Source organism: Pyrus communis, chromosome 14 (genome assembly GCF_041283825.1).
Source record: "Pyrus communis isolate YQ-2024b chromosome 14, ASM4128382v1, whole genome shotgun sequence".
Taxonomy (NCBI): domain Eukaryota; kingdom Viridiplantae; phylum Streptophyta; class Magnoliopsida; order Rosales; family Rosaceae; genus Pyrus; species Pyrus communis.
Genome location: NC_142578.1, coordinates 2,851,861 through 2,877,498, shown reverse-complemented (window position 1 = coordinate 2,877,498; position 25,638 = coordinate 2,851,861). Strand labels below are relative to the sequence as shown.

Sequence of the window (25,638 nt, the reverse complement as noted above, 5' to 3'; positions counted from 1 at the left end):
CGTCTCTCCACATACTAAATGATTAGCCTCCACATACTAAATGATTAGTTGAGTATTCTTCAACGATTGGACATCGATTCTTTAGTTCTTTTCCCACTAATTTTCTCAAGATAATTGACATGAATAAGACTCCGCATTTCTTGGAACTTCATCTCATTACCTGTAATCAAATCATGAGTAACTTCAACCCAGCTATAACTCAACGTAACATCTTCAATAAGCGTCCAATTCGTATCTTCATCATTAGTCATTTTGTTGGAAAAAAATTGGATTGAAACTTTGAGAGAAAGATAGGAATGTAGTTAAAAACTAGTTGACAAAATATGAAATTGTGGTATAAGGTAGAAGATAATGAGAAGGTATTTATAGAAAAGTAAAATCATTTTTTTTTTTTATTTCTCAATTTTTATTTTCAGATTTTTATTAATTTTTTAATTTTTTATTCACATAATTAATCTCAGTCGTTGGATTAAAAAAAAATTTGAATTTCAACACTTCAGATTGTGCCATGTGGCACAACGGTAACATTTCAAAATTTTAAACTGTTTTTTTTAATTTATAAAGCCGAATAACGTGGACCATTGATCTCATATCCAACGGCTTAAATTAAAAAAGGTTTTTAAATTTTTTTTACCGTTGGAAATCCAACGGTCCATAAATTGTTGTCGTTGAAATCCAACGGACGTGGGGAAGCAACGTGACCTCCCCAACGGTAACATTTCTGAAACGCTCCGCGGGCCCTAAGTTTGAAACCTTGTCGGACGACATGTGCCTGACGCAAAAAATATATAAAACGTGGATGACATCACCCAAACGTCAGCCTTGCGTCACGTGACCTTCGGGCTAGCTACTCGTGTCAGGCCTCTCCCTCAGGCTCGCTAGGGCTCAATTGCCAGCACACACTGGACCTCATTGCTCGGGCTATCTAGCCCTGTTTGAGAGCCAATCCATCAGGCTATTGCCCACGGTGAAACTGCTCTGAGTGGAGATGAAGGGCGGTTCCCGCCTCTTTTGCCTCTAAAGGGCTCTTTGTAATCTGGGAGGGTAGAAAGGACCATTATCAATTCTTCTTATTTGTTAATTGACCCCATTGTCGTTTGTCTTGTAGTGGAATTTATTACCAATTGACCCCATTTCCTTCCTTCCTTCTTCCTCAAATGCCCATTCTCTCTAGCTGTGTCTCCTCAACAGCAGAAACGTGGACAACCAAGTCACGACAGAGTTGTCCAAATAAAAAAACCACAAACACGTGACAGGCACGTGAACCACATGACATATACCTTTTTTTTATAATTTTTTATTCTCTTTGTTTTAATAAATTGACTAAAAAAGTAATTAAATTAATCTCTGATGACCTATATATTGTGTAATTCTTTTTAAATGGTACAATTGAGTGATCCAAAAAATTAACAATCAAATTTTGTAAATAAAAATTTAATAATTATATATAACGATTAAATCTTATATAAAACACGTATCAATAAGTATCGAGACTAATATCATATACTCAAAAGTCTTCCGTAGACGAAGACTTTGAGAGAATAATTTAACTACTTATTTCCTTTTCACACTCGACATTTCTGTGCAATTGCGGCCGCTCCTGCATGCAAATAACAAGCATGCAAATACCTGGAAATTTCCACGAGATGACGACCCTAATGCCTAATAAATTAACAAAGAAGTAGAGTACAACAACTCCCCTTAGTTTACGATGTGACTATGGATGCTATTAATTTGGTTGAAACTTCCTTTCCTTTCACACAATTTCTTGGAAATTAATTAAGTAAATTCTTTAGCTCTATATATTATAAATCAAACTCAGTTCTGGTTTCCACACTCAACTTTCAAGTCTCTCAAGACTTTCGAATCGCAGTTAAGCGACTAGCGGCCTAATTAAGCACTCTCTCTTTTGACTCTCTAGATTTTATCCACCGGTCATGGACAAGGCGATGAGCGATGGGCTCGGATGCAGCCCCGCTTCGCTTCTTGCACTTCTCTTAGTCCTAATCATTCTTAACTGGCTCCTTGTACTGCACTTCAACTCGAATTTACGCTACTTGTTTTTATGCTTCCTTTGCGATGTTATGCAGATTAAGCCCGTGATCCAAAGAAGTTGCACTGACGAGAACGTATGTTATCACAAACCATCCGAAGGAGTTGAAACCAACTCTATAACTACAAGTCCTGATCAAGTCCCTCCAGTTCAGGCCGCGGAGATTAGTTACATTCACGAAAATGTTGCAGATGGCGAGAAGAATCTGTGTGTAGGAGAACTAGGACTAGTGATGGAGACACTAGGAACATTAAGTGAGGGGAGACTCGGGTCGAAGGAGATTGCTGATTTGTTTGAGGATGACCCGAGCTTGGAGGAAGTAAAAGAAGCTTTTCGCGTGTTTGATGAGAACGAGGACGGCTTCATTGATGCAGGTGAGCTAATGAAGGTTCTCTCTGTATTGGGTTTCGTTGAAGCTTCGGAAGTGGAATGCAAACGGATGATCAAGGCATTTGATGTTGACGGAGATGGACGCATAGATTTCGATGAGTTTGTTAAACTCATGGAAAACAGCTTCTGCTGAGTTCACAACATAAAATGCTCTCAAATTCTAGGCCACTCACACCTTTCTCCGTTCTCTCTCTCTCTCTCTCTCTCTCTCTCCCTCTCTCTCCCCCCCCCCCTCCCCCCTCTTCTGCTTTTGATGTTTCGAAATCAACTAGACTGCTGTTTTTATGAACTTGTAAATATATGAAAACCGATGAAATTGGAAAAATAAATAAGATTGCGCAGCAAACCATTTGCACTAGTACCATGAAGTAATACTAAGACAATCAAAGCTCGATAATCTGTAATGAAGAAAATGAATGGTCAGTAATCTTTTTTAACTTTCCGACGTGAGACAATACTCCACATTCTCGTAGTATTACACTAACTTTGCAAAAGTAACAATCTTTGTGCGTAAAGTGGTAGTGTCCAGTGTAAACGTTGGTGCTCAAAGTTGTCGTGTCCAATTTAAGGCTCAAGGTTCTAGTGTTTTACAACTTCGATGATGTGAAAAGGCACTTCTAGTGAGAGTAATTATCATGTTGGAGAATAATGTACAACTTTGACCATGTGAAAAGGAGTAGTGAGAGTAGTTATCGTATTGTAGTGTGATGTATAAATTCTACCGTGTGGAAAAGGCATTGTTAGCATGGTTTGTAAAATACAAAACGAATATAATACCTGAAATGTAATTACATCTATAGGCCCACATTAGAAAAATTCGGGAATTTGTAAAATTTTAATATTTATTTACTTTAATTAATTATTTATTTTCTTTAAAAAATACTAGTATATGCCCACACACAAAGCGTGTGAAATATTTTACTAAAATTGAAGGAGAAATGAAGAGTGTGAGAGAGAACGTGGGAGTGAGGAGAGTGGGAGAGAGGTTGTTTTTAATTTTTAATTTTTGATTTTTTAAATTAGAGATGATAAACTTACATGTAAGTGAGGTTTAAAAAAAACAGCGAAATTTTATTTTGTGAAATTGCGTTACTGTCCTTAATTTTTTTTGTTGTGATATAAGACAAAGATGTCTTTTCACCTTCTTTTGATTGACAAAGAGGGTTTCGTTAATGTAGTTTTAGATGTTTAAAATACGTTTGAAATATGTGAATTTTATTTGTATTATTAATAATGTGTGAAAATAATGTGTATTAAAAATGAAACATATGTACGTAAATATATTATACTTTGCAATTAAAAAAAAAATAATTAAAATCATTAAAACGTGTACGGAAAATAGAAGTATTTTTGAAAAAAAAAAAAATGTAAGTATATGTATAATGTTATGGCGAATTTACTAACTATGGTTGCTAGTTAGAATAGTTATCATCACTGTTCTAAAAATCGGGTAAGGCGGCTGCCTAGGCGTTGGGCGGTGAAGGATGGATGCTATTTAGGCCAAAACGTAGAGGAAAATCGAGTAGGCGCTAGGCGGTCGCTTAGGCGAACTAGGCGGCCTAAGCAGTGGGTAGGTGGTTCCTGGGTTAGGGTTCCATTATTTTATTTTATTTTTTTAATTAAGTTAAAAGGATTTTCTGGATAACCTACCCAAAAAAAGCCCACATTATTTCGATTGCTGTTTCGTGTTTCGGTTCTCCTTGTCTCTCCACACAGGCGCGTTCTCTCTCTCTCTTGCATTCGCTCAAGTCGATTCTGACTTTGCTTGCACTGTCTCTTGCAATTGTCGTCGACTAAACTCTTGCGCACCATCGTCTGGGCTCATTATTTGGTTATTTTTAGCTTTTAATCTTTAATTTTCTTCATACTGCAATTGAATAGCGTTGAATTCTAGATGCACGATCCCATTTACATATGTTGATTCATTGAATCTTGATTAATCTGTGATGAAAGATGATGTCAATTTTAGATTATGAATTATTGAATTTTTTTAATTTGGTTTTGAGTTTTTCTTATTTGTGCTACATTAGTCTCTCATGATGTAGAGCCTTAATTGCTTAAACTTGAACTTTTTAAAATTCTCAATACAAGTACGGTTTCTTTTATAAAGTAAGTAGTCACATATTTATATGTTATAAAATGAATTAAATTAAATCCATCTACTCTACTTAGGCCCCTACCTAACTCGCTGTTTGATTGGCGCTTAATATTTTTTAGAACCTTCATATCGTGTTCGAGCATAATGTACAACTACAACGAAGTGAAATAGAGTCCACACGGACACCTATCGAACCTCAGTATAATGAGCCACCATCCTCAGTCAGACCAACAAGCAAATGGAACACTGTCCACTTTGTTGCTGAGTGGAAAAAGCTAGAGAATTGGGCTGAAGTTCTTTGGCCCAGGTTTCTTCGTTCCCGCGATACACCCCTCTCTGCGACTTTCAGCAGCAGCAATACAAGAAGATACAAGAAGTCATCAACTCTCTCTCTGTCTCTCTCGGCCACCGGAGGCAGCTCCCCGGTCTCGTTGCCCTGTTTTCGTCCCGGTAAAGATAAGATCTTTGACCTTTGATTTCCATATTATTAATTGTATGTTGGTTTTTCCTTCCCAATTGAAATTTGATCCGCCTATTTTCCATGGTCCGATTGTATTCTGATCTGCTTTTGATTGTCAGATTGTGTGGCTAAAGAAGAAAACACAAGTTCATATTTTGATTTTCGTTTCTATGATAATTATTTCGGAAATATACTGCAAATGTGTGTGTATACATATATATATATATATGTATGTATATATATTTATAACTTGGTCAGAGGAGAAATAAGCAGAACCCAGTTGCATGCTGTTACCCAATTTACATCAGAATTCCAAGATGGAAGCTTTTTGATGAATTTTTTACAATTTAATCAGTTGAAAAATGTATAGTTTCAATTTCTCTGTGATGATTTGTTCTTTTCGTTGGGTGTATTTGATGGATAGGATGGTTTCAATGACTACTCCTCAAGCAAGAAGCATTGGGCTTCCACTCATGAACCTTATCAAATTAAAAGGAATTCCCATTCTCCAACAGCTTCATTTAGAGGAGCAACTTCTTAGGACCTCGTCCCATAATTGGTGCATTGTAAACGATGGAACTAATGATCCCGCTATTGTCATGGGTGTTTCGGGGTAAGATGAGCTTCTTACTCATTGTCACTATTGATTAAGTTGGTATGTTCTCTGTATTAGAATACTATCTCCGATCAAGTAGGATGATATTGTCGTGGACTGTCCAATGTAAGAGTGTCATTGCTTGGTCAATCGCAGACTTATTTTCCGAATTACATGATTCTGGCTCTGTTCATTCTCTTAGGTTTGTAGTTTTATTATTTATTTATGTATGTTTTTTGTATTGGAGATTGTAAAGGATCCGTGTATGTTCTGCATAGAAAACCTGCAGAGCTTCTTGAAATTGATTTGGTGTTACGAGACCAGATTCCTGTCATTAGAAGGTTTACCGGAGGTGGCACTGTTACTGTTGATCAAAATACACTATTTGTCACTTTCATATGCAACAAGGATGCGGTTCCTGGCTTGCAACCATATCCTCGACCTATAATATCCTGGAGTAGCCTAGTTTACAGCAAAGTGTTTGAAGGACTTGCTGATTTTCAACTTCGTGAAAATGGTAACTTAACGAACCTTTCTAACGCTACTGTCTACTAGGGTGCTTTATGCTTGTAAGATTATGTGTTTGTAATGTTTATTAGACTGATTAGTATCCTTTTCTTACCTCTTCTGTTAATCCTATTGTTTCTTGCTATTTTGATTTGAAATTTCTGGATGTGATTTGAGGTTCTTTATCTGATCTTTCTGTGTGGTATCAAATGTTAGTTTTGTGTTTCGACTTTTCCCTGACAAAATATTTGGTCCCATCCGATTGCAGATTATGTATTTGGAAACCGCAAGTTTGGTGGGAACGCTCAGTCTATTAGTAAAAACCGGTGGATCCACCACACTTCCTTTCTATGGGACTATGATGTTAGGAACATGGCATACCTGAAGCATCCAAAACGGGTTCCTGAATATCGATTGGTATGTGATTAAGTTGTCGCATCTATTTTTCTGTGGTTCCTTTAAATTTTGTGGTTCAACATGTATTTCCCACGTAGCCGAAGAAAAGCCTGTGAATTTCCACACCTTAAATATGCCGATATGCTATCTATTCCCTTTGCAGGCAAGAGATCATTTAGAATTCATATGCCGCATGAAAGACTACATCCCAAGATCAGTTTTTCTTGAGAAAACAGTCGAGGCACTCGGATCCCAATTCTCGGTGAGACCGGAACGGTCGGACACCATTGAAGCTACCTCGAGTACAAAGTTTGTACCCTCAACTAGGCTGTTGACAAGGCAGGAATTAGAGGAAGCAGCAGCTTTTGACTCTCAGGCTGAAAGAAATCTCTCTCAATCATTGTCATTGTAATGAAAGTGTGAAATTGAGTATTCGGTGAGGGTGGTATTCCCATAGTACCACCCTTCAATTTTTTAATAAATGTAACCTATTTTTTTCAATCTACACTAATGTTTTAAAAGGCGAAAACGAAGTTAAGGCGTTTCAAGAATAGCCCGTCTACGCAAAACTTGAGGTTTGCCTCACGGGACCTAAAATTATTAATATATATTATATACGATTATATACAAATAATATAATCCATAAACTAATTTTTACTTCTCACACATCTCTCTCAAAATTTTAATCGTCAAATCGAACGTAATAAAGAAGATCAATGACCAAAAATTAACAAGGGTGTGAAAGGTAAAAATAAGTGTGTGATTAGCATTTTTCAATCAATAATAGAGTTGAAATCAAACATTATAGAAGAATAATCAACAATTTCTTCACAATAAGTGAGAAAGTCTAATCGTAAAAAAAAACCCAACTAATACCTCAGGTGCCTAGACACGCCTCGACCATGCCTAAGCGAATTTAAGCTTACTTTCTCTAATTAGAAGTGTTTTTCTCATCGCCCCACCTCGAAGGCCGCCTACACATGCCTTAAGGCTCATTTTTCAAAACACTGATCAAACAAATGTTAAATACCTTTTTGGACACAAATATACGTTAGTCCAGTTTTTTGGAAATTTGCAATGCAGGTTATTAAATGCACGACCATCGGAGAAGGATTTTCATATACTTGAAATAGTATTTTCGTTGAGAAATGCTAATAAGACACTTTTAAAATGAGACTTTCTATAGATTTTTTGCTGCTTCATACTTTAACGTCAATTTTTATTCCAACATTATAAAACATTATGCAGAAAATATGAGGTGACAAAAAATCTATGGAGAGTTACACTTTTAAAAAGTCTCCTTAGTATTTCTCATTGTCATTATTACAAACTAATCACGTTTTACCATATGGTATCTCAACATAATCATATATTTCAATATAAAATGCGTAACAGTACGTGATTGGCTTGGAACAAAGCTCAAATTTCTCGACTCGGCCCGCCTACCATGTTAACCGCAAAGACAGCCATGTAGGCTTTCTTGGTGGAGAAGCTCTTCACCTTCCCAACCCAAGATTTTTGTTCTTTTCCCCTCTTCGTTCTCGGTGCCACTGCAAACTCACAAAGCGCACCGTTCATTGCACCTCTCTCTCTCTCTCTCCACACTCTGTTTCTCTCTCTGCCGCAGTAAATTTCTGGTGGTGGCTCTGCACATTCTAACGACCGAAATCACAGCTTGACCTGTCGTGTGCAAATTCGTAAGCTTTCAATCTTAATACCCCATTTCTTGCTTTCCCTCCATGTTACTCTGTTATTGCTTTGTCTGGCTTCCCCTGTATATTTTTTTTTGAATTGCCTTTTTACCATATTCATAAAAATGTTACCTTTTCCCATTGATTGATGATATTTCTCATCTAAGTCCACACTTTTTGTGGATTATATCAATTCTTTGTTGATGATTTCGTGAATTATCAGCGTCTGTGATTGCAGAAATTTATTTGTATTTGTCATTAGGTGGTCGTTTTCTTTCTGGGATTTTAAGGTTTCATTCTGATTTCACGAGATTGTCTGCTTATATGATAAGCAGGCTCTGTTTTTCTGCAAAAACAATTAATTTTATCAGATTTGGGGTGGAATTGTTCTTTTCGAATAAATGGTTATCAAGTTCTGGTGCCTGGGATGAAAGCTGCATTTGGAGAAGTGCATTGTTGTTGTGTAACTAAAGTGAGTCGATGTACATTCCAACAATAAACAAGGGTGTCGAGAAGTTTTCGCAGTTGGCATTTCGTAAGACTTTCGAGGGGTTTGCTTGTTGGATTGCAGGATGGGAAGGGTTAAGTTAAAGATAAAGAAATTAGAGAGCAGTGGTAACCGGCAGGTTACATTTTCAAAACGGAGAAATGGAATCTTGAAGAAAGCTAAGGAGTTGTCAATCTTATGTGATGTAGATATTGTCCTTCTCATGTTTTCGCCCACTGGAAGGCCTACGATTTTCCAAGGGGACCGCAGGTATCGTAAGCAGAAAGTTTACATTCGTTCTTTGATCACAATTTTGCAGACAAACTAGCATAAGATAACTAGAATGAGACTAAAAGAGGGAGCGAATGAACTTTCTATATCATATGTTAATATAGCTTCTTTGCTTTCATGAAATTCTCAGTAATTTTGAAGGGATTGTTTCAAAGTTTGCGCAGTTAACTCCGCAGGAGAGGGCAAAGAGGTACTACAATACTTGCAACAAGATTTGGATTTTCTCATTTTCTAGCTCGATTGATTTTGGATGGCATTACAGCTAACTACTTGTCCATTTGTCTTTGACAGGAAATTGGAGAGCCTCGAAGTAAGACTTTCGCAAATAGCATTTCAAACGGGAACATTTGTTTCTCTTGCGTTTGTTGTATTAAACGAAAACTAACTTATGCCACTTGATTCATTATATACTTGTGTTTTGGTGTTCTTTTTGTGGATATAGGTACTGAAAAAAACTTTTAAGAAGTTGGATCATGACGTTAACGTACAAGATTTCATGAGTTCAAGGTATGTGATTGTTTTTATCACATTTGTCATTTCCTTTGAGTGAAATCTATGGGAATATCTGATGCAGCCCGTTTCGTAACGTTCTTTTTCTCTTCTGTTTCTTGCAGCTCTCAGACAGTTCAGGTATATATTCTTTACCACCAATAGAATTATAAATGCTTTTCGATTTCTTAATTTACCTACGACAACTAATGTCTTGTGATAAATTGCTATTGGCAGGATCTGACTCATCAAGTAACGGTATTGCAAACCCAACTTACAGAACTCCATAAGAAACTGAGGTGCACCTTTGGAGCTTTTAGTTGTTAAAGTATTGCCTTGTCTTTTTGGTCATGATGGTCAATTTGGGTTGTGCCGTATGTTTCGAAAATGTTTGTGCTTCAGTTTCTATATACCTGCAGAAGGATAACTTTCGTACAGGCCCTAAGAAATTGTATAAAAACTCTTTCTGTTTGAATTGTCTTGTGTGTTCTTGATTATATTACATATATTTTGACGAGTTTTCTATTCAATTTTTCATTAAATCTACAAATGATCGCGATCCATTGCATATTAAACTATGCATTGATCAGTAAGGTATATGCATATAAAGAATCCATGTGATATTCTAGCTCTTGCCACTTTTTCAGCTTTTGGAGCGACCCAGATAAGGTTGACAATCTTGAACAGCTTAGGCAGATGGAAGACATGCTTAAGGAATCAATCAACCGAACCTGTCTACGCAAGGTATAATTTTGTATTTCATGTTACAGTATTGCATACTAAATTCTAAGGCTTGCGATGTGAAAGAAAAACAACAAGGGTTTACAGTTTTGTTTACCAAACAACTGAAAAGAAAAGATGAAGTATGAACAGTGATATATCATCGATAAACGGCTTTGGTTGGTTTTGGTGTCATGGTGAGTTGAAGTAGCCATGACTTACCTGATCCGCCTGAGTTGCTACTTTTTCTACCTGCTTTATGCGCGGGTGGCTATTGAATTGATGCTAACATATTGGATAACTAAACTTGTTAGGAAAATTTGGGAAAACATCAACTAACATCACTAGATTGCACAAACCAGGTAATAAATACTTTAGCTGATGAAACAATGCTCTCTCTCTTTCTCTCACTCTTTCTCTCTCTCTCTCTCTCTCTCTCTCTCTCTAATATTATCTAATTTGAAGCTTGATTTTTGTGTATCAAAGTTTCAAAATGGAATGCCTTCGTCCTTATTAGTTGGTGGTGGTATGCAAGAAGCTCAACCTATAACTTGGCTTTTCAATAGCAACAATCAACATATGATATTCCCGAATGAGCCGAACTATCTTCCACATAGGTTAGTCTATTGCTGTTATGCATCCACCAGTACAGAGCCTAATGCCTGAGAACTTTCTTTCTGATAAATTACCGATGCTATGATGCTCTCTGTGTCTCTCTCTAGAGGTGTGGAGTGCTCTACAAATGCCACTGTTCCACATTATACTAGTTACTTTGGCACTGGGACGAGCACTAGCCCTAGCACCAGCAAACAATCTGAGGCCGGTGATCCAGTACAACTAGATACTATGGGACAAATTTCTAATATGGAAGGAGGCGGTGGCTTAAATGAGTTTGACATTAATGCTTGTTTAAGTACGGAACCTGGTAAGCATTATGCTTATCCATCATATTGTAGTTCTTACGTGCCAGACGATCAGAAATTGAAGCATGAAATGGAAAAGAACGTACCAGCAAATCCGGTGGACTATCAACTAAGTAGCAACTTTGAACTGCCAACATCTTTGTATGAAACTGATCAGCATGCTTGGCTTTCTTCATCTGGGCCTAGCGGCATTGCTGTGTACAAGGAGAATACCTACCAACCGGTGAGTCCTTCCATCGATATTTTTCGTTCTGTTTCGGCAAGCTTATGAAATAATGGATAAAGTATTGGTCTATGTATTTTATCGTTCCATTGGTGACTTGCGGCTCGCCTCTTGTAGCAACCAAACGTGAGATTGTAGCTGACAAAATATTGAAAGGATTTACGGGAGCCACATACCGAGCAAATGATATGAGTTAGAAATCTAAAGAGTAATCCAAGATATGTATTGATGCTAACAGGCTACTTGGGGGATTAAACTAAATCTCTGTGTGTGTGTGTGTGTGTGTGTATTGTACAAGACATATAGAATTATAGTTCATCTGTATACTGATATCGTTGGGTTCCTTAATTCAGAGCATCCACCACTTTTGTAAACTATTACTCATAGAAAATGAAAGCAAACATGATGGATTGCTTGAGCTACTTTGTGATTTATATTATATTCGCCCACAGCTTTTTTGTAACTGAGCGATTTCTAATCTAGTGTAATTTACGGGGAAGGGAATTCGAGTTTGGACGTAGATGGGGAGCTCTGCACTAGCCAACTTGACGATGCCCATACGCTCAATAATCAATATTATATTAGTAGATGTAATGAGAATGATAATATTAAATGCCCCATGGTTCCTGTACACTGGTAAAACATTTTGTCTACATTGATGCTCACCATCTCACACTCACTCAAAAACCATTAATTCATTGTTACAAAATAAATAAGAACAGAATTTCCATATTTTCTTCCCCCACTTTGCTTGTGTTGCAATGGATCTAGAAGCCTCTTAGGGTTTGGATAATGGTGTTATGCCATGGGTCTGAGAGGTGCTGCAACAGGTTGTCGAACGGTCCTTTTCCGGTCACATTGTGTTGAACCACAAACCCTAGGAATGCCAACATTGCCAGTCTCCCTGCATAACACATTTCAAAACAACATATTAGACCTCATTTTAAACAGAAAAGCAGATGCGAGTTAGGCTAGTTGGTCGTGGCAATGTTGGACACAAGATCAAACGCTTACCATTGGCAATTTCCTTCTCCTTGGCCTCGAGAGTCGGTGCGAAGTTGAGGGGGTTGAAGATGCCGCCTGGGTAACCCACCTCACCTGGGGGCAAGCTGTATTGCTTGAAGATGGGGTCTTGGTTCACACTTCCTGGGTTCTTGATGTCTTGCCACCGTCTGATCTCGACGTAGTGGAACAGGATGAACTCAATCACAAAGAGGGTGGACGAAGAGGCGAAGTACTCGCCCTTTCCGGCATCATACCATTTGGGGACGTTAAGGATCCCCAAGCTGGTGAACACTTCAGGCAATAGCATCCCAGCAACACCCAACATTGCCCATCTGCCATTGACAAGCTCAGCTTGGACAAACCACCTCAAGTTCTCTGGGTCCTCAGCAAGTGCGAGAGGATCAAATCCATTGTCACCAGGAAGACTGCCCACAAAAACATATCTTATTCAATCAATGGTTTTTCCTCAATCGAAATATTTACAGGCATTTTTATCGGTCATCCAAAAAAGTCATCGTGCACTGTTTTTTTTTTAAATTAAATTGTAATTGGAGAAGTATATAACGGTTAATTTATACTGTAATGATAGATCGATTAGTTTAAACGAGAAATTTTAAACATACCTTCCGGTGAGGTAGTCCGGTGAAGCCAAACCGGGTAACCACTCACCCTTCTTGGCCTCAACTTTAAATGAAGAAGCAGAAGGAGAAGCCATAGGCCTAAAAGCCACTTCCCTATTTAATTTACTCGAAGACCCTGAAAGGAACCTTGATTTCGAGTTGACACACGGCCGGAAAACGGCCGCCGAGGCTTGAGTTGTGACCGTAGCCATTGTTTTCCCACCTGAATTATGGTCGGATTTTCAGGTAGGGATGGGGGATTAGTGGTGTAGAGGAATAGAAGGTATGGAGCTAAACGAAAACGTAAATTGTGCAATGTGAGTCCATGGCTTTGTATATTTGATGCCAACTTGTCAATGCGGATCTTGTGGAGGTTGTTCTTTGATGGAATTTGACCGTTGGTTTGCAAGATTTTTGTGATCCCAACGATGGAGATTTGTTTATGGTTTGAGATGAGCCAATGGGAAGTCTTGGACCTTATCTTTTTATCTTTAGGGTTGTATCCACAAATCTATACCAGTGATGCTGTTGGCTGAAATGGGACTGTGGGGGTCTACTTTGTGGCCACGCATGAAGTTTTTTTTTAACAGGATATGGATATGATGATTAGGATCTCCTTCCACGTGGAATCTAAGGGAGCCTATAGTTGCATGACAAATGGCTGGCTCAAACTAGTTTACCTCTTATATGCGTCTTTATGTAACAGATATTCGTGCATATTTTCTTTTTCATTATAATATCAAATTATAACCAAAGCTCAAAAGCCATGGACAATGCCTCGATTTTAACTCTACGTGACGTTGAGTTAGAATGTGATAACAGATAGAATGATGAAAGGTCAGGCAACTATTCATCTTCTTGCTTCTGGAGGGGAGAACTTCTTCCACACCGCTTAACCATGAGACAGACAAATGCTGTGACATCCAACATCGTCCAGGGGAGTGATCCTTATATGTATATTCCCATCCTTACCTAGCACGAGGCCTTTTGGGAGCTCAATGGCTTCGGGTTTCATGGGAACTCCGAAGTTAAGCGAGTAGCGTGCGAGAGCATTGCCAGGATGGGTGACCCATCGGGAAGTTCTCGTGTGAGTTCCCAAAAACAAAACCGTGAGGGTGTGTTGGGGGCCCAAAGCGGACAATATCGTGCTACGGTGGAGTCGGGCCCAGGAAGTGGTTCCGTCTCGGGCTGGGATGTGACAATTTGGTATCAGAGCCTAACTCTGGTCGCATGTGTGCCGACGAGGACGTCGGGCCCCTAAGGGGGGGGGTGGATTGTGACATCCCATATCGCCTAGGGGAGTGATCCTTATATGTATATTCTCATCCTTACCTAGCACGAGGCCTTTTGGGAGCTCAATGGTTTCGGGTTCCATGGGAACTCCGAAGTTAAGCGAGTAGCGTGCGAGAGCATTCTCAGGATGGGTGACCCATCGGGAAGTTCTCGTGTGAGTTCCCAAAAACAAAACCGTGAGGGTGTGTTGGGAGCCCAAAGCGGACAATATCGTGCTACGGTGGAGTCGGGCCTAGGAAGTGGTTCCGTCCCGGTCCGGGATGTGACAAATGCAGCCAAAGATGATTACAATGGCTCATCGGCAAGTAAGTAAGCTTTCCCAGTTACGCGTATGTAAACCATTTCCATTTGACAAGAGTTATGGTACATTTTGATGAAACAGTAAAAAGTTGGAAAAGTGACAGGATGGCATATCGTTAAAGATTTGACTATCCTAAACCTTAGGATTAGCTCAAGTGACGAGGGAGGGAGCAGTTGGGCTCTTGCAGTAGCAGCTTGTTGCCTCATGAGTCATGACTGTTATTAAAGATATTCATCAAATCCCGTGTTTAGTACGCATACTAGTTCCGTTAGCAGATTAATGATCATTTTGTGTTGCTTGTCATCTGATTTTTCAATCCAACAATAAACACAGTGTGTTGTGCGGCTTTAGTGACATGAAGGAAGTTAGTATAGTAGAAAGAACGAGACTATCATGCTTTCACTCACCCTATCTATTCGAGCGCTGGCAGATAGGGGCTTATATCTACGTGATTCGCCATGCTTGCTTGCGCTTTTCTTGCTGCAAAAGCAAACTCACTGCTGCAATTAAGTAGCTTTGAGGAATGAGAAAATAGTACCGATCAAGTTCACATTAAAGAGGCAAGTGAAGTATACAAGTTGCATGCCTTCTCCGCCTTTGCCTCTGAGCCGGCTTCGGGTGATCAATTTCGAAAACACAATATGTGGCACTGCATCTCCATGACCCTTCTTAAACTCCTTGACACATTCCCAATGATCCATGCTTCATGGATACTCCAACTCCTCGACACATCATATCGTGGGTGATCCAGCATCACTACCATATACGGAGGAACAAGTTGTCTACAATTAAAAGAGATAGTAGCCCACTTCTTGGGCTGTGGCCGAAGTCCGATGGTTAACGAAGAGAAGGGTTATAGATTTTTGGCCCAAGATGCTCAATCACGGCAACGTTTCATTACACGGTGAAGATTCATATTCCCAGTTGACTAAAATAGTTTAGAACATCATTCTATTAAGAAAGTGTACGCAGGAATTTCACTTTGAGGTCAAGCAGGAATGGTGATCAAAACCTTTCCGCTCATAGATAGAATGAATTCAAACTTCAAGTAGCTAGTTTCATCCTCATGAAGAGAGAAACTTTATTCTCCGAAACCTTACAAGATAAAACGCATTACAACGTAATTGAACCAAACCAAACCAGACGGACAACTAAGTAACCTAACAAAACCAGGCGGGTGGTTTTACACCCACCGCTGCCGAAATCTCTGTCTGCCTTTTTCCAAAAGAGAGCAGAGTAAAGAAGCACAATGACCTCATAATTTAATTCCAAATGATAAAGAGCCCCCCTAATATAAGCCCTTCTCATTTTTTGACTCTCAACAGTACTAGGTTTCAATAACTGTAGCTAGACCCTAAACAAACATGTAACTATAATTTGTTTAATTTAATGTTTGGTGTTTAGAACTGTAGGCCGCTGAATGTTTGGCCAAAGGACCAGCCGGCAGGAACAACGTTGTTGGAGACAATCGTGCGGCTGTCGCTGGTTGTGACCGTGAAGGAGAGGCTCTGGCCGTTGAGGAAAGAGTTGCTCTGCCAGTTTTGGCCCCAGTTCCTTGACATGGGTTGCCAGCCAGTTCTTGACCCCTTGATGGAAACTGCATGAACATCACCAGCACCTCCAACGTTTGTGATCAGCACTAAATTGAAGTATGAATGACCGTTGATTGTGAATCTGATGCCTCCCTTCTTTAAGCAAGGCACCCTGCAAAAATTCATAAACAACAAATCATGAGTCTTCGCCGTCGATAAAGTTTTTTGAGTGTGACAATCACATTATTACATACGTTTAACTATACGTTTACAATATAAGTTGACAACTTAATTAATATACGATAATATGAACAAATTGCTATAATCACATGACGATAGGATAGGGTACTTTTGGAAATTGCAGAAAATTGGAAAAGATGACGTTAGGTAAATTGGTTGGTTCTTGTAAGTGCTTTGGTCGGCAAAACAGAAAGGGCTACAGCTGATGATATAAGGTAAGCGATTTTAGAGCAGGCTTCTTGTGGACACATGTTTCAACCTTTATAAATGCGCCGAATCTATACATAATATCAATTGGAAATTTTTCACTAAACACTCCCTAAACTATTAAAGGCGTGAGATGCTAACAAAGATTAAACAGTCATGATCATTCGACAACTTTGGGTAAGAATTGTGTTTTTCCGGAAGTTGTCAGCTCAACAGAATTGCCATGACTTTATATGGCTTCTGTTGTGCTCACGAGCTTCAGTAAACGCGATTCTTACCCAAACATTGTTTATAAATTATGAAATGACGAAAAATGCCCTTGAAAATTGTTGTGAGGTGTCTGTGCACACCCCTAAGAATTTAAGGGGTATATGTGCAATTTTCCCTTGTAAATTCATTTTTATTAAGTTGGCAAACAGCCCCTGCCGAAAGTGGAGTTTCTCAAGAAACATAAAGCAGGCCAAGCCTGAAATTGCATACCTTCTGTAAGACACAGGCACGATTCCAGCTCGGTACTGAGCAATCCGCTGGAAGACGGGCTGGGCGAGATCAAAGTGGTGCTGCGGCGGGTTGCACCAGCCTCCGGCATTGTTGGTTAGAGCGTTGTTTGGCGGGCAGAAATTGGTGGCCGTGACCATAATAGATCCCGGACGACACCATTTGGGGTCACTCACACACCTAATCTCAAAACAAGCCCCACAGCTCAACCCATTGTTGAACAGTGCTGTGCTTAGAGCTGCAGTGTTAGTTCCATAGCCTTGGCTATACAGATTTCCATAGCCACAAGCCCCACCTGCAATTTAGATACATTAAAAAAAATTAAGACGTGGCAGGTATTAATAAACGGACCGTTGAATATATATGCGCTAACAAAATGTATCGACACGTTATAGATTCATTTTTCACAATAACAATGCATGTATGTTTTTAACGCTCTGTAGAGATAATTTATATATGTTTACTTACCCATTGTACCGGACGCATCACCTCCGCCGTAGAAAGTGGCATGTGCATCAACCCAACCACCGCCACCTCCTCCATACCCACAAGCAAAAGAGCTCAAAGAAAGAAGAAGCACCAAGAGAAAACCAAGAATTGCCATGTTTTTTCCTGCACAACAAGGTTTGTACTTGTTTTTGAAGCAGAAACACAACTTTTGGTAGTGAGATAAATAGAGAGCAAAAGAGGCTTTGTGTTTGTGAGTTGTGAGGAGAAGTGGAGGGGGTGAGGTGGGGGATAAATAGATGCTTGGAGTTGGAGGGAGAGAGGTTTTTTTTTTTTTTTTTTCTTGGCAAAGGGCAACATCACACCAACTAACTGACACTAAATTTTGATGTTTGGGGCCCTTGAACCGCCAAGTGCAAGCGGTTTTATGCATGTTCCTGTGGAACCAAAGCACACTTTTCTCCAAACCACGTGGTTTGGAGCCGTTCACATTTCTGTTGTGCTGGTGTTGGTGCGTTAAAATTCATATAGATTAAAAGACTCAACTAGGGTTCACGACCCCAAAGTGGTTTTGGCAATTTGCACTGAAGGTAGATGTCTAGTTACAGAAATTGCATTCCCACTAGACTGCATGAAGCACTCTTAATAATTTAAGTGTTATGACATGCATAAAAGGAAATGAATGTACCTGAAATATGATAGAGAAAGTGACAATGTCCAAACCAGTATCATACTTTAGGTCTGAGATGACACAGAGGCATCGTGAACGGTGTAGCTAGGTACACAAGTCCTTCTAGACGTTTAAACGACATGATTTAGATAAATGTTACCAACTTAAAATTCGGTACTAAATAAATAACCAAGTGTTTTACATCTGGAGTTGTAACGACCATTCATTGTATCTATCATTTACTACAGTTGCACCAAACTGAGTCTTTTAGTTGCAATTTGTCTTTTCCTCTGTTTTCTTTAAACAGCAGCTTCAGCCTCTTTAGCCAAGAGGAAAACGCAGATGCATTCAGATGGTCCCGTGCCGTTAATGTCCGGTCTAAAAAGGTACAGAAGAAGGACTAATACGGCTAAAGTGGATTTATGAACTTTGAAATATCTATGAAGTTAAGATAAGACTTACTCCAACCTCAAATTTTAAGTTCTAAACTTACCCCAACTTGCTCCAACCTTTGGGGCAAATATAAATTAAAACTCAAAACTCATTTTAAGGCCAAATTTAGCTCAGGATTCTCGCTAAGTTAGTGAGGCTAGCCCACTATATTTTTTTAGTTTTATATTTATAAATTTATTGAATCCAACAGTTAAGATCTCATTTGATGAAATCCAACGGTAAAAAAAAAAAAAAAAAATCTAACGGTCTAAATTTAAAACCATCGGTTGAAGTAATTAAAAAAAATCTTTTATGTGTTTCATATTCTTTCATAGTGTTTCACAAGTCTCATGATGTCAGTTAGTGATATTTCAATATTTGTCAAAATCTAGATAATTTTAGGTTAAAATGTTTATAAAATTAAATTAGGACAATCTACATAATTTTTCTTTTAAAAAAGTTACTAAGAAAAAAAAATTAGCCTAAATTCATTCTTTAATAATCTGGGGCTAAAATTTTAACCTATAAAGGTTGGAGCAAAAAACCTGTTTATGGGTTAAAACATCAATTTTCTGGGCTAAAATTTTTAAATTTTAACCCAAAAGTTGGAGATGTTCTAAGTAACTAGTAGTTTGATTTCCCAAATTTCTAACCGTCTTTCAGTCCATGTCCAAACGAAAATGCATGTGGAAATTAACTACCATTAAAGTATATTTTACTTATAGTCCATATACTAGCCTTCATGCACGCGCGTGATTTTTTGAATCATGATGTACTATGCGCGACTTACACGTTTTAAATGTATATATGTGTAAATTGACAAAAAGAAAGTCAAATATTTGAAGTAAATGAATAATCTTAGATCATACTAGAAGAAACCCCTCATAAACCAATTAAAGCAACTGAATTCACATAATAATTAAAATCGGTCTCTATAAAATTTACATTAAGAATAGAGAAAATAATATTTAATAAACAATTGATTGAATCACATTATTGCTAGCTCATTGTGAGGCTAAGCCCACCCCCTCCCCCTTAGGGTAGATAATATTGTTTGTTAAAAAAAAAATTCAATCTTTTAACAACTAATTTAATCACATTATTATCTGCGTGCGAATGACTTTTTTTTATAACCGGCATTACACGCCTCTTAAGATGTTTTGACCATGTTTAAAATAGAGAAAATAATATTTAATAAACAACTGATTGAATCACATTATTACTAGCTCATTATGAGACTAAAACCACCCCATTCCCCCTTAATATAGATAATATCGTTTGTTACAAAAAATTTAAAAAAAAATCATTTGGCAACTAATTTAATCACATTACTATCCGTGTGTGAAAGATCTTTTTTATAACTGGCATTACACGTCTTTTAAGATGTTTTGAATGTGTTTAGAAATAGATAAATTGAATCAAATTATTGCTAGCCTATTACGAGGTTCTAATTAAAAAAAAAAAAAAAAACCCACTAAATAATTTAATTATTAAAAAAAATATTATTAAAATGACGAAAATGCTCCTACCTTATTCGATGCATTATTTTGGGATGCCTTTGAAGATTTTTGTTTTGAGGGCATTTTTGTCTAATTATTTTTATTGAAACTTGGTGACACCAAAACACTATTCACCTTTTCTTCTCTCTTTATATATAATAGATATGCATGGCTGTTGAATGTGGAAGAATCCACTCACACCACCGTTAGAACATTGTTTGACTCTTTATAGTTAATGGATTATTTTTCATAATCTGTAAACTTAAAAATTAGACATATACTAAAGTGACTTATTAGAAATAAAAAACAAATGGCTTTTTTTTTAACATATATGTTTGAAAGTACTTTTAAAATAACAAAAAAAAAAAACGTATGTAGTTAACCAAAAGCGTTTTTAACGATGTTTGACAAAACAAAATTAAAAAGTACTTTTGAATGCTTTTCAACACTTACTTGTATTTTTATTAAAAACTTCGACGTAAACACAAGTACATTTTAAAAGGACATTTCCAAGCAAGCCCATATCAAATTAAGGAGTCAAATTTTTTCATCTATTCCATGAGCATTTAGCTCGGATATTAACAACGGGATTGAACTTTTGGTAATATGCATGGAAATGGGTAAATTTTAATTTGGAAAAATTTGATAATGATCAGACCGACAAATGGAGAAATAAAACATGTTATGGCTGTTGAGTGTTGACTCCATGACCAATATACATTTTCATGTTGTGAACAAACTTAATAAAATTAATGAGAAAGTTTGACCCAATTATTGTGCTTGGGATATCTCAAATGCAGAAATCTCATTCAATGTTATCGGTTTGACAATTTGGTTGTAGACGCTTGGAGAGCACATGGATGATGAGAAAATGATTCTTTATCTTTCTATTTTTCTTATTTATAACGTGGATGATGAAATGTTCGTAATGTTGATGAGCATGGCTCATCAGGCTGTTACATTACGATCGATCATAGAACAGAGGGAGCTGATGACGGAGAGGGAGAGGAAAGTAGGACCATCTGATAAGAAAGCACACCAACAACTCAATCCTATTTATTATATTTCATTAATTTTGTTGCCAACCAGTTCTGCATAAGCTGCAAACACACCCGTCTCTCAAAGTTGCATGCATGTGCAGTTCCGTGAATAAATTGAAAATTGCAATCATAAGGATGCATGCATGTAGCTATACATGTATATAAAGAAATGGTTTGTACATAATACATAAATAGAAAGTGTATATGTGTGTGTGTATGTACTAGCTATAATTCTAATTTAAATTGGGTAATATTACAAAGACTAAATTTTGTAAACTAAATGATATGGTTATTGATGATTGGATTATTACTTAAGTGTTGAAACGTGCTTATTTCCTATTGATGACACATCATTTAATTTACAAATTTATTTTAAAATTTTAGTTTACCTAATATTACCCATCTAATTAAATTTTACTAAGAAGGTGGGAGAATTCAAATACAAGTATAGTGGATTAATAAAAAACTTTAATTATTTGAACAATTGACCACATCCTTGAAAACATGTACATGTATAATTGCTGTTAAGACATGGAGGGGTCATGCACGAACTCCGATAACAATAATACTATTCTTACCATATTTTTATACTACATTTATATACCACCTTATGTGGTATTTGATGTTGACAATCACATCATTTAAATTATTCAGAACTTAATTTAAATTAAAAACTATTTAATGAACCAATAATAAATAAAAAAATTGTTGGAACTAAATGGTAATTGTGGTGTAAGAGGAGTCTTCTCCTTCCCTTCCTTTTCAATCCTGCTTCTTCTCCCGTTTCTTCTTCCACGCCACTTCTTTCTCGCTATTTTTTTCCACCCCAGTTTTTTTCATGTTAGTGTGGAGGATAGAGTCTGGCAAGAGAGTGCTCGTATTGGAGCTCAACTCGTCGCTCATGGACCTGGTGTGCCTGGTTGGAATCCATTAAAACTCTGACTTTGATGGGTTTTTTGGGTTTTCTTCGATTCCATGATCTGGGTGTTCTTCGAAATTTGATGGGTTCGATGAAACCGATTGTTTCTTGAAGATCCGGAGCTCGAACCAGAAAGAATCGTATAGCTCCGTTACTTCATCTACTTCCATCAATGGTGAGGCGGCTGGAAAAAAAAAATGGCATGAAAGAACAGGCGTGGAAGAAGAAACAGGAAAAGAATTAGGATTGAACGGAGAAAGAAGGAGAAGACTCCTCGTATGCCACAATTACTATTTAATTCCATCTTTTTTTTATTTAAATTATTGGCTTATTAAATGTTTTTTATTTTAAATTAAATTTTGATTAATTTAAATGATGTAGCTATTTAAATTCAGATACAACATAAGGTGGTATGTAAATATGGTATAAAAACATGGTAAGAACATCATTACTGCTCCGATAACATGCATGATTCAGTTGGTGTGATGAACGTATAGTATGTATTCCTATCTTATCTTCTGATTCATTACAACGAACATCAACTTGTATTCCGTGAAAATAGACCTGAAGAAAATCTATTCATGTAGTCAACAACACTCGATTGGTATTTTTTTTTTTTTTTTTTATAAGCGATAAGAGAGGTATTTCATTCAACATCATAAATAAATACAGATAGTACCAATTGGGTTTGATAAAAAAATTGATATGAAGTGAATTTGCACAATTAAGTAAACCCCAATACGACTACCATAAAACCTAAAAAAAAACAAAAAAAGCCACCAACACACTAGCACCGCCACCAGATTTGAGCGTGTAAGGCATAGAAAACACCATATCGATCGAATAGAGAATCAACGCCATGAAAACAAGCTAGCGAAAGTGGAATCAACTCACCAGCATACACAGCTTAGCAACTATTGAATTTTATCATAAAATGTCTCAATGTTATTAATAATGGTACCATTTATTTTTATAAATAGTAATAAATTATATGAAATTTCCGATGTGGAATTACATTCTTCAACAAAACAAGAGAAAGAGAGTTGAAAGTGAGATGTTGTTGTGGAATTGTGCCACATGTTAGATTAGCCAGCTAGCTTAGCTCTCGGGGAAAACAACGTGAAGGGTTATAATAAGGGATCGAACACATACGTACCGCACTAGTTTGGCTCCATTTTTAGGTCATACAGTCGTCATTTTTTTAGCTGCACACGTAGCTTTATAATTAGGCTTTGTCTTTTTTCTCTTCTGTAATTTCCTTATCCCTCATGGATTCTTTCTTTAGAACCGAAATCTACTGACCGTCTAGTCGAGTCCTAAATCTGGAAAACAACCAAGAAGCCACCAACACTACTTTACAAATCTATCATGCAAATTGACCCATGCATACGTGTGAATGAATCATGCAAAGCCACTTTTCAAGCGTCTTTCTCTACCTCCCTTGATATTTTTGAGTAAATTACAACCGCACCGTCTGATTTTTGTTTGATTTTCCTTCAAGTTTGTGATCAAATATAAGATTAATAATCTGGATTTTTAACTGGATATTCGTTTCACATCTTAACCTGTAGTTTAATTTCAGATTCTGGCGGGAGTTGTTATGCATAAAACAGCAAAACATATATTTTAGTCACACACGGCTACTATTTTTCAAGGGATGTGCCGAAGTGCAGTCCCTGGATAAGTTAGAATTAATGAACAGAATCTGAAATCCTGCCGTACGTTCAGATTGTAGAGGAGAAAAACCGAGTACGAGATCAATAAGTCAATATAAATGGCACAGCAGAGATGGAGAAGGAAATATATAACAAAATAATATTGCCCAGAAATGTCAGAAAAATCGTAAATAAGTAACTGAATTTATATGTGGCGAAACGGAATTAACATGATAACAAGATTATTGTTTGCAAGTTGCAAGATATTTTATAGCTTGTCAAATTTTCTAATAAATTATAGCCCTCTATTAAATAAATCCTGCTTCGCTCTCAATATGTTATGAATGCTATCGACTCACTTGGAATTTTTTTAGTAACCAGTAACAAGAACGTTATTTAGACCAAAAAAAAAAAAAGATAGTTATTAATCTGCATATATAAAAGCAATTTCAGCAAACTTGGACGTGAAGCTGGCTAGAGTAATGTGCTTTATTTTCGGCACTCAAGTTTGAATTACTCTTCTCGTAGTTTAGAGTAAACCATTCTAATATAAATAAATAAAAATAAAGAAAGAAGATTCAAATCCAAGGTTTGTTTGTTTCTTTATTTTATTTATTTATTTATTTATTTATTTTACAAATGATAAATTATTAGTTGTTACAATGAAGGGATCTGCATTAGAGTGCATATGTTTGATTGTTTTCAGCTATTGCAATAAAGTGTTATCTGCCAATTCCAATGTATTTGGTGCAAATAAATAAATCATACGAAATTAATATTTTATAAAATATAGGAATGAACTTTAGATAAAAGAAGTAAGAAGTAAGGAAAAAGACGCTAACCATCCAAATCCAATGTATTTGATCATACAATATTTGCTCTTTTTAATAAAGAAGACAACAACAAAAATGCGGACTGTCCTATACCGCAGGCAAGATGTCAAGATTACATGAAGATTTTATGACAATAAGTTGTCGACGATTATCTATGTTGACCTAACTAAGTAATTAAGATAATATAACCCATGGAGACATTACTTTTCAGAGGCATGCATGGTTGAACATTGATTTGAACTTCGAAGTTTGGAGCACGATGCTTATTTTGTGATTACGATTACAAGAGGACAGTACCATGATCGACGTGGTAATTAAATCGAGTGTTTGTCTCCTTTGCTTTTAAGTTCATGACCTTTACTATACGAAAACAAATTAATGTCCAAAAACTTGATACCTTGTTGGTGAATACAGTTTGAGAATCTCACGTTGTAAGTTGCGATCTGAAGAATGATACGATGTTTCAATGTTAAAATTGTACTCATTTCGTTATAATTTAGTGATGTTCTTGTGACTTGGGGGAATGTTTCATATTCAACTTACTTAGGTAACGAGTTTCATATCTAATTATGGTTGGTTAATGGTGTGATTCAGTTTGATTTCTTTTTATATTATTGGAAATTGATAAGTGTTTGTAACGTCATACTTTCAGATAATGCTTGCATTGCTTCTTTTGGGGAGATGAGCTCATTCCACGCTAGCAAATAACTCATCTTCATCGTAAAAATTTTACTCTCGGAACTATTCAATCTTTTATCTTCATTTGGAGATTATCCTTACAAAAAATTATTCGAATTGGAAATCATTTAGTCATCCAAATAACGGTTCATTATGGATATGCTACTTGGTACTTACACCATTGATTTATTTTGATTCATTCGGATGACTTAACGATCTCCGATTCGAATGATTTTAAATGAAGATTAATAGATTGAACAGTTCAATTATGAAATTCTAACAATGAAAATATGTCATTTGCAAGTGAGAGAATGAGCTCATACATAATACACAAAGAAGAGATTCAAGTATTATCCTATGCTTTATGCCTACATCAGTAACTATTTGTTATAAACATCCAAAGCTTAAACAAACGGCCGGAATTCATGGAGAAAACGGGCAAGAGG

The 25,638-nt window shown here is 36.9% G+C and overlaps 5 protein-coding genes across 11 annotated transcripts; 3 read left to right on the top strand and 2 right to left on the bottom strand.

Annotated features, from left to right (window-relative positions):
• Positions 1-1,815: 1,815 nt before the first annotated feature.
• Positions 1,816-2,789, top strand: LOC137711934 (putative calcium-binding protein CML47). Its single transcript, XM_068451089.2, has one exon. The coding sequence runs from the start codon at positions 1,938-1,940 to the stop codon at positions 2,574-2,576; it is 639 nt and encodes a 212-aa protein (XP_068307190.1). The 5' UTR covers positions 1,816-1,937; the 3' UTR covers positions 2,577-2,789.
• Positions 2,790-4,642: 1,853 nt separating this feature from the next.
• LOC137713336 (uncharacterized) lies at positions 4,643-7,050 on the top strand. Of its 4 annotated transcripts, XM_068452624.2 has the most exons (5): positions 4,644-4,991; positions 5,426-5,614; positions 5,875-6,113; positions 6,372-6,520; positions 6,663-7,050. In XM_068452624.2, the coding sequence occupies exons 2-5, from the start codon at positions 5,427-5,429 to the stop codon at positions 6,909-6,911; spliced, it is 825 nt and encodes a 274-aa protein (XP_068308725.2). In that variant the 5' UTR covers positions 4,644-4,991; position 5,426; the 3' UTR covers positions 6,912-7,050. The 4 variants fall into 4 exon arrangements, with proteins under 4 accessions (XP_068308727.2, XP_068308726.2, XP_068308725.2 ...); XM_068452626.2 differs by having other exon boundaries at positions 4,643-5,614; positions 5,853-6,113; XM_068452625.2 differs by having other exon boundaries at positions 4,643-5,614; positions 5,844-6,113.
• Positions 7,051-7,951: 901 nt separating this feature from the next.
• On the top strand, positions 7,952-11,741 carry LOC137713637 (agamous-like MADS-box protein AGL65). 4 transcript variants are annotated; one of them, XM_088684296.1, is made up of 13 exons: positions 8,059-8,196; positions 8,562-8,662; positions 8,762-8,947; positions 9,099-9,158; positions 9,260-9,278; positions 9,411-9,475; positions 9,583-9,598; positions 9,695-9,756; positions 10,105-10,201; positions 10,492-10,539; positions 10,664-10,794; positions 10,900-11,323; positions 11,441-11,741. In XM_088684296.1, the coding sequence occupies exons 3-13, from the start codon at positions 8,763-8,765 to the stop codon at positions 11,459-11,461; spliced, it is 1,128 nt and encodes a 375-aa protein (XP_088540422.1). In that variant the 5' UTR covers positions 8,059-8,196; positions 8,562-8,662; position 8,762; the 3' UTR covers positions 11,462-11,741. The 4 variants fall into 4 exon arrangements, with proteins under 4 accessions (XP_068309064.1, XP_088540421.1, XP_088540423.1 ...); XM_068452963.2 differs by lacking the exon at positions 8,562-8,662 and having other exon boundaries at positions 7,952-8,196; XM_088684295.1 differs by having other exon boundaries at positions 7,958-8,196; positions 8,526-8,947.
• A 140-nt stretch (positions 11,742-11,881) lies between these two features.
• On the bottom strand, positions 11,882-13,355 carry LOC137713638 (chlorophyll a-b binding protein P4, chloroplastic). The gene is made up of 3 exons (XM_068452964.2): positions 12,952-13,355; positions 12,338-12,753; positions 11,882-12,227 (listed from the first exon to the last, which is right to left on the bottom strand). Exons 1-3 carry the CDS (start codon positions 13,158-13,160, stop codon positions 12,091-12,093), a joined length of 762 nt encoding a protein of 253 aa, XP_068309065.1. The 5' UTR covers positions 13,161-13,355; the 3' UTR covers positions 11,882-12,090.
• A 2,162-nt stretch (positions 13,356-15,517) lies between these two features.
• LOC137712583 (expansin-A1) lies at positions 15,518-17,727 on the bottom strand. Its single transcript, XM_068451679.2, has 3 exons — positions 17,488-17,727; positions 17,002-17,314; positions 15,518-16,246 (listed from the first exon to the last, which is right to left on the bottom strand). The coding sequence occupies exons 1-3, from the start codon at positions 17,621-17,623 to the stop codon at positions 15,943-15,945; spliced, it is 753 nt and encodes a 250-aa protein (XP_068307780.1). The 5' UTR covers positions 17,624-17,727; the 3' UTR covers positions 15,518-15,942.
• Between the last annotated feature and the right edge of the window lie 7,911 nt (positions 17,728-25,638).